Source organism: Stenella coeruleoalba (genome assembly GCF_951394435.1).
Source record: "Stenella coeruleoalba genome assembly, chromosome: 6".
Classification (NCBI taxonomy): domain Eukaryota; kingdom Metazoa; phylum Chordata; class Mammalia; order Artiodactyla; family Delphinidae; genus Stenella; species Stenella coeruleoalba.
In genome coordinates, this window is record NC_137151.1 from 71,283,775 (window position 1) to 71,302,655 (window position 18,881).

At 33.1% G+C, this 18,881-nt stretch overlaps 1 protein-coding gene across 3 annotated transcripts in view; it reads right to left on the reverse strand.

The window, feature by feature from the left end:
* LNPK (lunapark, ER junction formation factor) overlaps window positions 1-18,881 on the reverse strand; it is a 95,849-nt gene that overhangs the window by 55,246 nt on the left and 21,722 nt on the right. For all 3 annotated transcript variants that reach the window (XR_013828628.1, XR_013828629.1, XM_079923667.1), the window contains exons 5-8: window positions 18,591-18,649; window positions 11,707-11,747; window positions 4,826-4,909; window positions 4,692-4,743 (exon numbers count right to left, since the gene is read on the reverse strand). Coding sequence is in view for 1 of the 3 variants with exons in the window: in XM_079923667.1 (XP_079779793.1) it covers window positions 4,692-4,743; window positions 4,826-4,909; window positions 11,707-11,747; window positions 18,591-18,649 (236 nt within the window). In the remaining 2 variants the exon portion in view is untranslated. The remainder of the gene's footprint in view (window positions 1-4,691; window positions 4,744-4,825; window positions 4,910-11,706; window positions 11,748-18,590; window positions 18,650-18,881) is intronic.

Sequence of the window (18,881 nt, forward strand, 5' to 3'; positions counted from 1 at the left end):
TAATAACTAGCATAAAGGGAAAAAAAAGAGAAAACAATCCCATTTATAATTGCATCAAAAAGAATAAAATAGCTAGGAATAAATTTAACCAAGAAGGTGAAAGACCTATACTCTGAAAACTATAAGACACTGATGAAAGAAATTGATAATGACACAAATAAATGGAAAGATATACCATGATCATGGGTTGAAAGAATTAATACTGTTAAAATGTCCATACTATCCAAAGCAATCTACAAATTCAGTGCAATCCCTATCAAAATACCAATGGCGTTTTTAACAGAACTAGAACAAATAATCCTAAAACTGGTAGGAACCAAAAAGACTCCAAATATCCAAAGAAGAACAAAGCCAGAGTTACTGTGCTCCCAGAGTTCAAACTATACTACAAAGCGATAGTAATCAGAATAGTATTGTACTAGCACAAAAAGAGTCACATTGATCAATGGAACAGAACATAGCCGAGAAATAAGCCCATGCTTATAGTCAATTAATCTATGACAAAGGAGGCAAAAATATAAAGTGGAGAAAGACAGTCTCTTCAATAAAGTGTTGGGAAGATTGGACAGCTACGTGCAAAAGTATTAAATACCATATACAAAAATAAACTCAAAATGGGTTAAAGTCTTAAGTGCAAAACCTGAAACTATAAAACCCCTAGAAGAAAACATAGGCAACAAACGCTTGACATTAGTCTTAGCTAATGTCTTTTTGGATCTATCTCCTCAGGCAAAAGAAACAAAAGCAAGAATAAACAAATGGGACTAATCAAACTAAAAAGCTTTTGCACAGAGAAGGAAACCAACAACAAAACACAAAGGCAACCTACTGAATGGGAAAAGATATTTGCGGATGATATATCGAATAAGGGGTTAATATCCAAAATATCCAAAGAACATACACAACTCAATATCAAAAAAACCAAGCAATCTGATTAAACAATAGGCAGAGGACTTGAATAGACATTTTTCCAAAAAAGACATAGAGATGACCAACAGACACATGAAAAGATGCTCAATATCACTAACTATCAGGGAAATGCGAAACAAAACCACAGTGAGATATCACCTCACACCTGTCAGAATGGCCATTACCAAAAAGACAACAAGTAACAAGTGTTGGCAAGGAGAAAAAAGGAACCCTCATACATTGTTGGTGGGAATGTAAATTGGTACGGCCACGATGGAAAACAGTATGGAGCTGGGTCAAATAATAAAAATAGAACTACCAGGAGATCCAGCAATTCCACTCCTGGGTTTCTATCTGAAGAAAACAAAAATACTAATTTGAAAAGATATATGCACCCCTGTGTTCATTTCAGCATAATTTACAATAGCAAGTGTCCACCCATAGATAGGTAAAGAAGATGTGGTATGTATTCATGTATACAATGGAGTGTTACTCAGCCATAAAACAGAATGAAATCTTGCCGTATGCAACAACATGGATGGACCTAGGGGGTATTTTGCTAAGTGAAATAAGTCAGGCAAAGAAAGACAAAAACCAAATGATTTCACTTATATGTGGAATCCAAAAACCAAAACAAAGGAACAAACAAAACAAAACGGAAACAGACTCACAGATACAGAGAACAAACTGGTAGCTGCCAGAGGGGAGGGGAGTTGGGGAATGGATGAAATAGATGAAGGGGATTAAAAGGTACAAACTTCCAGTGACACAAAAAGTAAGTTAAGGGGATATAATATAGTGTACAGCATGGGGAATATAGTCAATAATATTATAATAACTTGGTATGGTGACAAATGGTTACTATACTTATTGTGGAGATCATTTTGTAATGCATGTAAATGTTGAATCACTATGTTGTACACCTGAAACCAATATTGTATGTCAACTATACTTCAATAATTTTTTTTAAAAAATAAAGAAAAACACAAGAGATAAAAAATCGGTGGGGGTGGGGTGGCCGTGAGAGGCTGGCAGTCAGGTTAGTATTATGTTCAGTTAAATATTATACTCCTTTTAGAGCTAAACCTAAGCAAATCGAAGAATACTATTCTCAAATTTTATAATCATTCTTAGTGTAATATATATCATTAACACGTAAATAATAAAAAATAAAAGAAAGCTATCTACTACACATGAATCCAAGTTCTGGTTCAGAAAACATGCAAGAGAGCTAGTAAAATAAGGACACCACAATTAGATTCAGTTTGGAGAGCCACATATGTACATACATACATCCTTTAGTATTTTTTTCCCTTTTCTTTAAGTTCAGAAATAGGTGAAAGAAACAAAAAGGAAAGAAAGGGGGAGGGAGAGAAGAAGGTGTTGGGGAGAAAGGGAGTGAGTGAGGAACGAAGGAAGGAAGGAAGGGAGGGAGGGAGGGACTGACGGACTAACAATGGTTCAAAGCAAAGAAATAAAGACAATTTTAAACTCACAGAAACACACAACTTAAACATAAATAAAATGTATGACGAATTTACCTATAATAACAAGATCAAATTAAACAAGGAACTAAATTATAATTCTCAAAAAGTAGAATAAAGTTGAGATACAGTTTAGAATTTTTTTAAATAGGGAAAAAAATTCCAAATAGCAATTAATATTTACAGACCCAGAAAAGTTAGGAATACTAGAATAGTGTACCCCAGAAGAAATATTTTTAAAAAATAGGTTATAAGCTTCTTAAGGTCAAAAACCATATTACATTCATCTCTTTATTCCCCATGATGTCTACACATAAGAGTTATTTAATACATTCTTTGAAGTGAATGATTCATTTATATTATAGCTAAATGTTAATTCTCCCTAAAAGAATCCAAAAGCAGTGCTGCAGGAATCCAAAGTAGAGAGACCAGAAGTGGTTTTTCTATAGTTACAATATGACAGCAAAAGAAAAAAATTGGGGCTTCAAAAGTTTCTAAGAAAAGATAAGTTTAGATTCTTAAAGAAACTAATGTTGCCTAATATTAATAAATGCTTAAGAATGTCAATAAAGGGCATCATACATCTGTTCTTTTTTAATAAGAGAGAACAGATTTTTGTTAAAGTAACAGCAACAGCTTTCTGCAAAATATCACATTTTAAAAATATATTCACTAAGGTTATTCAAGAAGCACTTTTGAAAAGTTACTACCAGTCATACAAGTAGAAAGTATAGTAACCTGGCCTTCAGGCCAAAAAAAAATTTTATAATTACTAGTAAGAAGTATAAATTATAGAAAAATTTAAACTGATTATGAAAGTAGGTGTTACATTGCAAGTATCTATGACTAATTTTCTTTTTTTTGGAAGCACAGCGTGGCTTGTGGGATCTTAGTTCTCTGACCAGGGGTTGAACTCGCACCCCGTGCAGTTGGAAGGGCAGAGTCCTAATCACTGGACCTCCAGGGAATTCTCTACGACTAATTTATTTTAATCATATTTAAACTTTTACATAACTTTTGATAGACTTTTACATTTATCAAAAGAGCAGGCTAATATTTCTATAAACCAGAATCCTACTTATAAAAGATGGGAAACAGTGGGATTCTTCCTACATACCTCCGCCAATTAGAATACCTAAAACTATTATGGCTTATTTAGTACCCATGGTCTTTGTGGATATTTATAAAAGAACTGACTTCTCGAAGTTCTAAATGTCACCCTAACTTTATAAACCAGGCTCCAATTCCGATGATTTATAAGAGTAGAAGTTAAATTTTTGTAAGTATATTCCATATAGCAACAAAAGCCTTACAAACTACAGGCATACCTTGTTTTATTTGCTTCATTTTATTGTACTTTGGGAATACTGAGTTTTTTCACAAAATGAATTTTACAAATTGAAGGTTTATGGCAATCCTGCATTGTCAGATGATGGTTAGCATTTTTTAGCAATAAAGTATTTTTTAATTAAGGTATGTACATTTTTTTAGACATAATGCTATTACACACTTAATAGACTACAGTATAGTGTAAACATAAATTTAATACATACTGGGAAACCAAAAAGTGTGTGTGACTCACTTTATTGCGATATTCACTTTATTGGGGTGGTCTGGAACCAAACCTGCAATATCTGAGGTATGCCTATTATTTTATTATACTCTAGAGGAGAGAACAAAAAAGGAAGCCAATGCAAACTCAAAAGTATCTTTTCACATGCCAGTCTTGGGCATACTTTATGTAACCACTTAAAATAATAACATAATAGTAATGGTTTCACTAGTAATCTGGCAATATAACCTCAAAAAGAAAGAGTTAATGTTATTATATAGCAGTAATTCAATTTTTTTTCTCATTTCTAAATTACATTTTTTTTCTTTCTAACAGTGTTACTTTAGAAGGAACTCAAGTTTGACAAAAATCTTCATTAAATTCCTCAAAAAATAAATCATAAAAATGTAAGAATTTTCATAATAGCAGATATTCCAGGAGACTTATTTAAAGGGGGGAAAAACCTTACAAAATATTGGTGAAATCACTTAAATTTCAAAAGATTAAAATAATTATATATTTAATCGCAAAAGATAATAACATCTTTACTCATCAACATATTTCTATAAAATCAAAATGAAATAAACTTATTGCCATCTATTTTAAGTCATATCCCAAATTACCAAATACGAATTAACATAAAAGCATCCTACATAAGTTTTTCACACCTCTATCACACTTTTGAACTCACTTGGATAAATATGGATCTTTCCAACAGCAGCAGGAGTTTCTACAAAGTTATTTACCTTGTCCAGGTCTTGCAGTTATAGTTGCTCCAGCAGATGGCGGCTCCAACTCCTGTCAAATACAATAATGTTATTACAGTGACCTACTACAATGTGCGATTTAAAATAAAATAGTAGTGATATTACAGTCTTACCTTTGCTTTCTTTGAGTCTGGATCAAACCTTTCAAGAATTAATTTAGCTGTTTTATAAGTTTCTTTTTCCATGACTTCTTCAAGCTGCAAACAAAAATTTCCACAAGTTGTCACATTTTAAAACACACATGCACTACTTACTTTTATAAGTCCTATTCAAAAAGTATTCAACTGCAAGGCTTAAAATAAACAGCACATAGTATACCCAGATAGCATGAAAGACTTCCACATTCAAATAATTAAAATCCAGATTTTAAAATGCTTCTAACCTCTAATATGTTAATTGTATTTAACAGCTTTACTGCAAGGAAATACCAAATATTGCTAATTGTTTACATATAATGAGGAGAATAATTACATGCACCAACTTCAATAATGGAATGTGCAAAAATCTATCAGCCATCATTATTGGAAGTTATTAGACATGACAAGCAAATGACAGGCAATTCCTCAGATTTATTTCCTCCTAGTACTTAATGCTATTAATTTAAAGAAGGTCGTTAGCCAAGAGCTTTACAAAATAAAATCTCTGTGCCAATTAACTGCTGTCAGCATCGATTTTAGATTATTTATTAGCAGAAGCAATTAGCTTGCTGCAAAATGCAGTGAAAACTCACTTAACTGGGAGAACAGCCATGCTCTCTCATGGAATTTGCTCAAATGACTTTAAAAGCTGAAGCTCCCCATTTTTTACTTAGATTCAAACAACTTTAGAGGGAAAAACTGAACATAATAAGAATTTAAGTAAAGATTTTACTGAGTTCTATGCTCACACTAGGGACTGTAATTAAAGCACTTCATTATTATAGAATTTTATTTACAATGCACTCAAGTCACTTTATGGCTTAATATGTGGGTTTAATTTAAAAAGTAATCACTAGTAAAGTATCATTTTAGCAGTTACAGCCCAATATCAGAAAAAGTTTAACTTTAGTACAAGACAGTCATAGTTATGACAAATAGTTAATATATAGAATAAAAATGCTTTTGCAAAACTTGGAAGAGGACCTTTTCCTTCTCAGTGACCACTTAGATTCATTAAATGTCATGTTTATTCCAAAGGACATTTATTTTAAAATGCAAAGCAGAGAACATTTACCAAATTAAAATACAATTTAAAATATGCTGCCACAATAGTTAATAGATTCCTCATTAAAATCTCAATATAACACTTAAGAAGTGCTTAGATGAATGATTTACTAACCTTGGTTTAGTGAAACTAAAATATTTTTCTAACTATTTCAAAATTATGATAAATTCTCAAACAAGCAAGTTTAAATTTCTGATGTAAAGAAAATGTTTGTAACATTACTACTTTAGGGTTGGGGAAAAACTTGGGATGGGGACAGAGAGAGGGCATGATAGAATCTATCCCCAAATCAACATAATCTACATGAAACAGCAAAGAACTGAATCCCTGATCTCTACAAATTAATTTTTGATGGTCCAGACCAGTGCTGTAACAATAGAACTACCTGTAATGATGGAAGTGGTTTATATCTGCACAATAGAGTAGCTACAATGCCATATGTGATAAATGATCACTTAAAATATTGCTTGTGCAACTGAGGAACCCAACTGTAGCTACTTTTATTCCACTTTAAATAATGTAAACTTTAAAAGCTACATGGGTCTAGTGGCTACTGACTTGTACAGCACAATTCTAGAGTAAGACTATTGGTAGGTTTAAAAAGAAGATTAGATACAACTGTGATCTTTAAAACAATACACAAAAGTCAAAACTGAAATGCCATTTTATTAAACGACTGCCATTCCTACTATATCATTCAGCAAGTATTCATGTTTATGTCTATGTAAAGTATCTTAAATAAAAACATTTTAAAAAGCAAAAGATACAAATCCATTCTCTTTTTCTTTTGCATTTACTTTGAAAAATTCTTTTTTCACGTAATAGCTTAATTAACACATATATTCCTACTACATTTTAACTGAATAATTTGTTTTATAAATATGGAGACATCTGATCAGTGGGAAGAATACAAACTTGAAACCATGACATCAAAAAAGATCTGGGTTCAAAGTACATCTCCATTGTTAATTAGCTGTAGAAAGACTGAGCAAGTCTGTTAGTCTCAGTTTCTCCTTTTGTAGAGCAGAAACATTAACACTTTCTCATAGCACTGTTATGCAATTTAAATAATGTAGGAGAGTCTATACCAGTACCTAACACAAAAACACATAATCTTCAATGATACCTCAGTTATTCAGAGTGGATCTGAAACAAGCAGTGTTTTCAAATACCCACCGTATTAATATCAGGATTCAGGAATGAGAAATTGAATTCTCAGAATTCCCTAAATTACAAATTACTCTGTATTCTTCCTAATATTTTACATATTTCAAATAATAATGAATGATGTAACACAGAGTGAATTGTTTTTCTGTAATATGAGTATACTAAAAGTTTAAAAGTTTTTTATTTAAAAAAGAGAATAATAGGGACTTCCCTAGTGGTGCAGTGGTTAAGAACCCACCTGCCAATGCAGGGGACACGGGTTCGAGCCCTGGTCCGGGAAGATCCCACATGCCACAGAGCAACTAAGCCCGTGCGCCATAACTACTGAGCTCGCGTGCTGCAACAACTGAAGCCCACGCGCCTAGAGCCTGTGCTCTGCAACAAGAGAAGCCACCGCAATGAGAAGCCCGCGCACCACAAGAGTAGCCCCTGCTCGCCGCAACTAGAGAAAGCTAGCGTGCAGCAACGAACACCCAACACAGCCAAAATTTTAAAAATAAAATAAATTAATTAAAATTAAAGAAATAAAAATTAAAAAGAATAATAAACACATGGTTGCTTATTTATTATGAATCAACACTATTTTGGCAAGATTATATATTTTGAGAACATATAAAAATTATTTCTACCTGATATAGAATTTCATCATAGAAGATACTAAAAGGGAACACTAACACAAAATAAACATCAATTTTTTTAATTTTGAAAGATAATTATACAATATTTAAATTATAACTCTTGAAATAAAATTTTAAAACACACAAAGCATTAATTGCCCTATCCAATACTCTTTATCCTTGTTTCATAACAAATATTCCGATGTAGAAAAATGTCTTGTGTTTTGTACTGACTTTGGTCAAATTATTAAAAGAATCTTCAATTCACAGCTTTAGGGTACATGTTGCATTATTTAAACTCATATTTTTAAAATGATGAAAATACTGTCTGCTTATGCTGATTTTGTTTTGCTGTTGAAATCAATATTGTTTTTACTAATTCAGACTTTAAATCATTTTCTGACTTTATATAGGAGTATTCTACAATAACAGTAACATCTCTCTCAGCATTTGTTCTGTTAAAGTATTTACAAAGATCTGTAGCCTACAGTGAATATTCAAACACTGGAAAACACCAGCAGATATTACTGGGTAATATAAAAATGTAACATGAAACTTCTAGTGAGGTTAACAGCCCCACACAGAATCACATGCTAAAATTGCCAATTTAAGGACTTATTTTGCTTCCAAAATTTATTTCATGGAATATCACTCACAGGATTTTGTATACAGTATTCTATATATATAAACTTATTAACGTTTATTTGTAAGAATAAGTCACCATTAATAAGAGACAGGGCCCATAAAACAGACTTATGGCCACAAAAGCAAGACTGACTAATTAGATTGTGCCACTTCTCCTCTATGTGCTCCTGTCCTGTTGCCTAAAATGTCCACATTAACCTACAGCTCAGCATGCCAGCATTTCTTGCTCTTGCTTTCAACTGACACTAGTAGATTCTTTTGAACCAGTAACATTTATAGTGATTGTTAAGTTTTAATTCTCAGAGAATTATAATAATTCTTTCCCAGGTTCCCAATTTCTCAACCAATTTTCCTCAGGACTTGGAAAAATATAAATTGCCTGAGAAATGCCAGAAAGGAATTACCACATAGAAACACTTGTACTATTCTGAAAAAAGCACAGCATTTTCATGAAGCCACTTAAAGAGGTCATTTTGACTCGAGTTTTGATGGATTTTGATTTTGAACTGTTTTGATGGGATGCTCATGGATACAAAGCGATTATCTATTGAATAGTGACATGTTTTAAACTAAAAGTTAAAAAAAAAAAATGTGAGTGGCAAAATGTACACAACCAGACTTGGGAGGTTTTTTAGGTAACTAAAGATTAATTCCTAGCTTTATTTTAGTAAGTAAATACTTACATTAAGTTCTTAGATTTAAAACATTGTTTTAAAACATTTAAAACGGTGTCACTCATTTTCCTTTCTAAGTAATTTAACCTTTTAATTAATTGATAATTCATGTTTATTGTTACAAATTACACTTTGACAAATTACAAATTACATTACAAATCTATCCAGATTAAAGAGAGACATACCTGAGGAAACCACCTTTAATAATACCTCAAGTAGTAAATACAATTTACATTCATTTTTTTAGTGAAAGAGAAGCGTTAGGAGTTGGGTACTTTTAAACTAATGGCTATTCTTCCTGCCGGCATTTTTAAAGCTATAAATGTAGAGTTAAACATCAAGGAACAAAATCAGTTTTGATTACATTTTGCTTTTGCTCAAAAGTAATGTCCCTTCTTTTTCCTCTCATTACCAGTACAATCATTAGCTAGCATTGTACTCCTTACAAATTCACCCTTAACACCTGTTGTTCTAAACAAAGTATAACTGAAACAAAGCAGCTCTGTTAAGGGCTTGAGCAATAAAGGCAAGGGTCTAGTTAGCAACAGCAACAGTACTGAAACCAGAAGCAATCAAGTCAATGCAAATTGTGTTCCCTAATTAACAAAATGAGTTAAAGCAGCCAACTTATTTTTCTTTAATTATACATTGCAAGAGAAATGCCATACTGAAATATTCTGTAATATTGATGTCTCGTGAACCATTTAGATATACAAAACTATTGAACCTTGAACTGAGTTTCCCAACTGTCAGACCTAGATGGAGCAGCATTTATGTTGTGATTCCATCAAGGGCTATTAAAGAAGTAAATAGCTTGGTTTGTCCTGTCAAAGAATTTTCTAAGTCTGTTCTGTTACTCTACTGAGAGTTCTTCACCAATCATATGTTCTCTAAGATTCTGTTTTCTGTTCATGTGATGCCACTGACATTGAATCAGCTTCTCATCACTTAGAATTTTTTTATTTTCTTCTTTTTTTCTCTCTCTTTTTTCTTTTGTCTTCCTCCTTGTCTTTTCTACTTTAATCAATATTTCTCCATTTTGGTACAACAAGTAAGGCTTGGCTACCAGCTCTTCTTTTTTTTATCACATCAGCAAACCAAACCAATCATATCACAACTTCTATATTATTGAGAACCATCAGTATTTCCTCACTTTGAATTTCTGGCTGTTCCATAATGTGTAGAATGCCAGAAATATAATAAGATACAATGGAAACATTTCTACGTTTCAATTTAGGACCATCAAAAGTATCGATGCAATTTTTTTTTTTTTTTTCAGTACGCAGGCCTCTCACTGTTGTGGCCTCTCCCATTGCAGAGCACAGGCTCCGGATGCGCAGGCCCAGCGGCCATGGCTCACAGGCCTAGCTGCTCCACAGCATGTGGGATCTTCCTGGACCGGGGCACGAACCCGTGTCCCCTGCATGGGCAGGCAGACTCTCAACCACTGCGCCACCAGGGAAGCCCTCAATGCAATTTTGATAAATACCTCACAGAATACTGAAGAGGCATCAAATAAAAAAGATAAGGAATCCTTTCAGAATTAAGGTTTCTTTATTTTTCAGGTACTTAAATCCCTCAGGACCAGTGTCTTTTCTTACCAATTCACAGAACAATTTTTAACATTAATTTTAACCTTCATAATTTTTATTAGTTTCATCCATAATTGTTACTCATTATGTTAGACTAAAATACATTAAATTGATTTTGCATCTGATCAAATTTCATTAAGTTTCCATATAACATGATACTCCTATCAATTATCATTCTTATACTTCAAAAATAATTACATGAAAAAAGTATATGTAAATTCAAGCCAAACACCAAGTTCAACCCACTTATTAAAAACTATTACAGGGCTTCCCTGGTGGCGCAGTGGTTGAGAGTCCGTCTGCCGATGCTGGGGACACGGGTTCGTGCCCCGGTCCGGGAAGATCCCACATGCCATGGAGCGGCTGGGCCTGTGAGCCATGGCCGCTGAGCCTGCCCGTCCGGAGCCTGTGCTCCGCAATGGGAGAGACCACAACAGTGAGAGGACCACGTACCGCAAAAAAAAAAAAAAAAAAAACTATTACATATCAACCTCTAAACATCTAGAGTCCTTCCTCTCTCTCTTGATCCTCCTCTTTCCAACCCATCTGAAGGATGCATTTAACTGGCCCCACAACAGACACCCATGTGATCAGAACGGCTGATAGAAAATAAAAGAAACCAAAGAAAAAATACTCTCTTTCTCTCTCCCCAGTTTTCTTTGGCCTTCTTTTTTTTTGCATGTTAAATTTGTTTTTTACAACCAATCTTCTTGATTCCCTCTCTCCTCGCTTTATTATGTCAAGAAAATCTGAGAACTGACATATGATGTTTGGTCTTTTTTTGGCCCTAATAATAAATCTGGATACCCACTTTTTACCACTCTGCCTCATTTAGTCCTCCAAAATGATTCATTTACTTACTTCTCAGCTTCCAACTGACATAGACACTCAGACTCTCAAAAGTTCATCTAACTACTTTTTCCTGTCGATCATTATTAACTAGCAAAAATATTCATAACTTAGCTTCACCATTAAACTGTTATCTAAAAACATACTTGTTCCTTGGAGAGTCATTACTTACAACATATAAACATTAATTATTCAGTTCTGAATTTATTAGTTTTATATAAATTAACTTAAATAAAAGTTAACTTACTATTTTTTTCTTCTGGGATTTTAAATCATCCAATGCTTCATCTAGAAAACAAGATTTAAACCAAAACTAAATCAGATATTAAGATACTTAAGATACAAGAAAAAAAATCATGTCAAATGATATACATTAAGCAACTGCAAGAAAACAGTCTCATTTTAGAATTTCTCACAGATGTGTACAGACAGAAGTCATCTCAATTTTTACCCATATATATTTTATATGTTTGCTTATATTAGATATTACAAGCTCAGGAGTGGAAAAATGGACTTTACATAGAATAAAACACATTTCCAAATTTTAAAAGATACATATTTTTTAAATGTTTTCAGAAATATTACTTTTTATTATTTCTCCTTCAACATCCCACCCACATTAATTTACAAAATTAAAACCAATTATTTTTTATACATTGGTAATAAAAATGTTCTCTTTATTTATGAATAAAGAAGTACATATTTTATTAAGTTATTTGATCTTCAAGATATTGAGCACTAATAAAGAAACCTTTGAAAATCTATAGCATTATATACCTGAAGAGGGACTTGGAAAGGAAGAGGATACTAATTACTTTTCAAAATTAAACTTTTCCAAGATTTGCCTGTTTAGTTAGGTTGCATTGGTGGAACATAAAGAATCATTTCAAAGGATATAATTTATGAATGTGAATATCTGCTTTACAAATTTATTTTAGATTTCTAGTTTTTCTCTAGAAATACTGAACTAGTATAAATAAGAATACTATTCCAGATGGAAAGAAGACTTATAACTTGATTTAAACATTTTACCAAATAGAATTCAAATAATTGTTCTTAATGTTTAATTAAATTTACAAATAAAATTATCTTTTCATGAAGTTCTGGAGTAGCAAACATCTGAATACCCAATTCAAATAATACTATTTACGTAAAAATCCAAAGAAATACAAACTTATGAAAAGATGATTTTACTATATATTTTTTTCAAAGTGTTCTAGCAGACTAATTACTGAAAGGGGAAAAAAACTGCTGACCTCTTTAAAGAGAATAGTCATCTTTAGTTAGATAAGACCAAGCCAAATATCTAACCTTTAATGCAGAGATCAGCAAACTTTTTCTATAAAGGGCCAGACAGTAAATATTTTAGGCTTTATGGGCCAAAAGGCAAAATTAGGTGAGCACTTTTAAAGGAGTAAACAAATTTCCACAAAACTTTCATTGACATAATTCAAATATAATAATAATTGAGTTCAATTTTTTGTAACATAGGTCTACGAATGAAAAGAATGGAATCTGGAGGGGTAGGTGGGGGATAACATTTCACTTAATTGAGATTCAAAATTAGTGTCCCCCATCCTCAAAATTGATCACAAATGTCAATCTGTTAGTTTATCTGTAATGAGATTTCACACATTTTATTTTTGAAAAATTTTTTTCACAGATAGCTGCTGCTAAATATTGAAATCAATCCACAATCACATGATTTTAATTGAGCATATTCATTGTGTGAAAGGCATTTATAAAATTCTTTAGATTCTTCTCTTGATATTTGCCTTTTATCATGTCATTGCAAATTAATCACTTCCAGTTAAATGGATTTTGAAATACGGAAATTTCCTTTGTACTTGCATGAGGTCTGAAAAACACTGCTGGAATCGCAGTTTGAGCTCAGATAGTGTATCTGCTGCAAATCGGGGTGGGAATGGAGATCTTGTTTCTTAACTTCTCATAGCACTTTTTAAAAAATTACCTTTCGTCATCAAAAGCAAATTGTTATTTGCTTTTCTAAATCACTTTATAGCAGTATAGGTTTCACATATAAGGACTGTTTTGTCTCGTACTCTTAGGTTGAATTCATTAAGAACCATTATCAAGTCTGCAGCAAAATCTAATTTCCAAAGCCAGTTCATTCATAATGGTTGAAGGTGGTTCTTCTCATTCAGAAACATTTTAGTCTTGGCTCTGAGCTCAAAACATCACAATAAAAGTTTACTACTACTACTAATCCATCCAACTGCTGTATTTCTGATAAAAGTTCACATAATTGATGATGATTAAGTCCATTGCTGTTGAACAACACAGTGGATAACCACAGAATTTAAACACCTTACAGTTTCATGAGCTTTGTAAATTAATCCACTAAGCCTCTTTCTGCTTCACACATATTTTTACCACCAATAGTTGTAAATACATCTCAGTAGATTCCACTTCAGGTTGTACTAAATTAGTGTTTTTTCAACTTCTTTAAAAATATTCTCTCCCAGAGTGTTCTACACAGACTGTTCACAGAGGCTAATTCTTCAGTCATTTCAAGTTCAGTACTGACTTCTGAAATAAATTACAATTGAGCTGTTATCAGTAACATCTGTCAACTCATCAAGAGTCAATGACAGGGAATTCCCTGGCACTCCAGTGGTTAGGACTCGAGCACTTTCACTGTGGTGGCCCGTGTTCAAGCCCTGGTCAGGGAACTAAGATCCTGCAAGCCTCGCAGCATGGCCAAAAAACAAAAAAAAAGAGCCAATGACAATCACTTGAAATAATTTTTTTTAAATGATCTTGTTTTTAAGTTAATTATGTTGCTTCCAGTGTTCTTAATTCTTCAAGCAATTGTTCTTGCTAAAAAGGCTACTAGCCAAGCAAGTATTTTCTCTAAACACATTTTTTCAGCTGCTGCAATTACACAATTTAATTAACTCACCATTGGTAAATAGCTTTCTTTGCTTCACAGATAAGCCACTCAGAAATTTACTTTGAAGTTCCATTTTCACTTTTTATTTTTATGAAGAAATTCTGCTATGATGAGATATTCCATTTAAAATTTTCTAGGGCCTTCCCTGGTGGCGCAGTGGTTGGGAGTCCGCCTGACGATGCAGGGGACACGGGTTCGTGCCCCGGCCCGGGAGGATCCCACATGCCGCGGAGCGGCTGGGCCCGTGAGCCATGGCCACTGAGCCTGCGCATCCGGAGCCTGTGCGCCACAGCAGGAGAGGCCACAACAGTGAGAGGTCCGCATACCGCAAAAAAAAAAAAAAAGTTCTAATTTTTCTAACATTGCTTTTCTGTGCATTGGGAGTATCATGATGAGTACTTAGCATGATAGTCAATGTATATTTGTATTCTTTTAGTACATTTATAATGGCATTGCATAATAAGCACAATGCTTTGTGTTTTGATAATAAAATAGTCCACAATCCATTGTGCCTTAAAAGTGCAACATTCAGGGCTTCCCTGGTGGCACAGTAGTTGAGAGTCCGCCTGCCGATGCAGGGGACACAGGTTCGTGCCCCGGTCCGGGAAGATCCCACATGCTGCGGAGCGGCTGGGCCCATGAGCCATGGCCGCTGAGCCTGCGCATCCGGAGCCTGTGCTCCGCAACGCGAGAGGCCCGTGTACCGTTAAAAAAAAAAAAAAAGTGCAACATTCAAAGTCCAATTTTCTCTTCTTGTTTTTACATAATGAGTGTACACTGGTAATAATAAATAAAAGTCACAATACAGCAATTATTACAAGTTATAACAGTGTCGCTGTGATTTGTTGTGCATCCTACAATAGGCTGAAATGTTGAGAGCACCATACAGTCTGTCACAACTACTCAATTCCGCCATTATTGAATGAAAGCAGCTACAGATAACATATAAATGAATGGACGTGGCTGTGTTCCAATAAAACAGAAATGTGAACTTCATTCAAATTTAACATGTCACAAAATATTACTCTTTGAATTTTTTCAATAATTTAAAAATGTAAAAACCATTGTTAGTTAGCTCATGAGATGTACAAGGTGGTGCGCAGGACTTAGCTCACAGGCTGTAGTTTGCCAATTCTTACTTGAATCTATACTAGGTCCAACTTGTAAAACAAAGGAAATACAACTAACAGAGAACAAAAAGCAAGACATGATCAGTAGCTTCAGACTTAAAAAATATATATATATACACACACACACACATAAATATATATACATATGGTACCTAACTTTATGCTAAAAAGAAGTGTAAAACTGCAAGACAATCTCTTATGAAGTCTATTTTATCTACATGCAATACCTATGCAAATGAATTCGTACAATTTTTTTAAATGAAAGGATCTGTAAAATAAAAATTTAAAGCAAAAAAACTCCTTTATATAATAAGCATGTCCTAATGTGCCTACTTGCAAGTCAAAATATTCACACATTTTCCTTAGAGAAGTGTTTCCAAGGGCTCTTTTAAAATAAATTTTCTCATATTTTTCACTATTTTGTTCGTTCCATGAGGTCCAAGATCATATTTGTTTTAAACTTCTTCCTGTCTTCCCGGCATCTACTATATTACTAAATATCACCGGAAACAATGCCATAAGCTTAATTTCTCTAATCTGATTAAAAGTATCAATATTTTTTAAAACCACAGCAAACATCATACTTAATGGTAAAAATTAAAAGCTTTTGCACCAAAATCAGGTGCTAGACAAAGATACCTGCTATTCCCACTTCAACTCAATATTATACTGGGTCCTAACCCATTAAACAAGGCAAGTAAAATTTTAAAGGCAAGAAAAATAAAAAATAATAGGAATTGGAAAAGAAAAATCAGTACCATCAGCCCACATGTATGTAACACTTTACAATTTTTATATGCTTTCACACATAATATTATCAGTTAAAACTCATAACAGTCTTGCCAAAACAAATATTTGTTTCTAGTTTATAAACTAGCAAACTGAGGTTCAGAGGACTTAACCTTATTTGTAGGACAAAAAGATGGCTAGTGTGGCTGGAGCAAAGGTGAAAAAAGGAGAGTGGAAAGAGATGAAGTTAGAGAAATAGACATAAGCCAGAAAGTTGGGGTTAAGGTCAGATTTTACTCTGGTTGCAATGGGAAGCCACTAGAAGAATTTAAGTAGGAGAGATACAAGATCTGATTTATACCTTAAAAATAGACTAGTTAGGAAACCACTGTAATAGTGCCAGCAACAGATGATGATGAATTAGATGACCTGAATTAGAATTGTAGTAGTAGTAAAGAAAGTTATAAGTGGTCATATTCAAGATAATTTTGGAGGTAAAAATGAGAGAACTTTGAAGGGGAGGGAGAAATGCATTGTAAATTAAAGGGAATACGGAGTCAGGATGGGATTTTTCCCCCAGATGATTGTATTGAGACAGGATTATATGCCAAATAGGGACAAGCCAATACAAATAATACAATACAATACAATACAGATAATGCAAAAGAGATGCAGGTAGGGATAACTATAAGAGCAAAGTTCATGAAATGGTCAGAGTATCTAGAATCCAGAGCATAAATGAAAGGCTTAGCCAGAGATGGGATGAAGGTCGGTCGGTCTTCCAAATTACCATGATGGATGACAGCATACTGAGTAACAGATGGGGCAAACTCTATGTTTTTGGTGGTGGAGATAGCGCTCACCTGTTTACATCTATTTTCTTCATGAAGTGAGACTATCAGGTCAGAGTGGCCCGGTAGATTTTGTGAAGTTTTGTTTATTTGTGGCTTCTGAATTTTTATTTGGTTGGTTGGCTTTATTTTGGTTTGGTTTGGTTTTGGTTTTGGGGTTTTGGTATGGTGGTGGGTATTAGTGATTTGAGGAGAAATACAGTGTCAAATAATACTCTCAAAGAGAAAAAAGTAAATTTACTAGGGAACTATAATAGGGTTGTGTAGCAGTGTTGAGTACATACATTTGTATGTACATGCAAATGTACAGCATGTACAGCATGTTGTATGTTGTATGATTTTCTAGTCAGCATGTTGTATGATTTTCCTCTAACAAATTTAGTTTTCCTGATGCAGATATAGACTAAGTACAGTCACAGATTAAGCATATAACTGTATTTAAACAAGGTATGGTTTGCCAGACAAGCAGAATGGGAAAGAGAGGCAGAGGAGTCAAGGGTGTCTAAAAGGGATGGTCATTGGTCTAGATCACAGAACCTTAACTGGGTCAAAGATAAGTTATACATGAGGAGGGCAGTTTGAAAGTCATGTATCTGTGTGAACCTTATTTGGATCCTGAGTCAAACAAACAAAATATTTTTTAAAGCAAATGACATTTGTAAGATAACTGGAAATTTATTATTTTTATATTTAATATTTTATAATTTTAAGAATTCTTTTTTAAGTATAATAATGTACATTGTTTACACATTTTTTAAGTATATTATGGATAGATATATCTGGGATATACTTCAAAATAACAGAGATGGAGAAGTGGGTGGGGGTAAAAATTAAATAAGATTGACCAGGAGTTGATGATTGTTTAGGTTGTGTGATAGGTAATACGAGTGTTCATTATACTATTCAGTCTACTTTTGTATATGCTTGAAATATTCTATAATGAAAAGTTAAAACAAGAAAAAAAAATCACATGTAAAGTTCATTTAAAATGAAATTTGCATATCTTGGGTTAATTATAACTCATAGTTTTAAGACCTGAATGTCTTTAAAATCTGCACATACACAGAATACAGGAAAATTGTCATAATTTACATACATATTGTATTTACATACAATAAAAACAAAAGCCTAGGGGCTGTGAGCCTGAAGAGAATGATGCAATTAATAGAATAAATCAAAAGATGTTTAACTATATTTTATTCCATAACATGTTTTCTATAAAGATAATTTAATAAATATAATTTCTCTTCATTTAAAGAAATGAATTGTTTTATGTATTGTGTAAAAAAAAAATTCTAAATGGACAAGACAGAAATAACACAACTGAAAAACAGAACCAGTTTGATCATTCATAACCTTTCTTATACTTTACAGTAAACAGCTCTTCAATATTTACCACGTTGTCATTTCAATATACCATTTCACAACCTGTTATTCAATTACAAACTGATGCACCATAAGATGGGTTTTTTAATGTATTTATAAAAACTTCAAAAGTTAAACTTACTATTTCTTTCTGTTCTCTTGGAAAAGAAGAAAATAAGCACCGTTCTTATGCTCCAGATGCTATAGAACAAGCAAAATTCAAAAACAAAAACCATCATTAGGATACATGAATTAGAAGCCACATAAAATGAAAACAAACACACATTTCCAATTAGAGTTAGGGACATTGTATCCCTTTGTATTTTGAAAAGCAAAAAGCACTCCTTTCTTTCAGAATCCACCAGAAGTTTACCTGTGCTTTCAAAGGAGGAGTTCTCAATCTAAAATCCATGGACCTCCTGAGGGTCCCTCC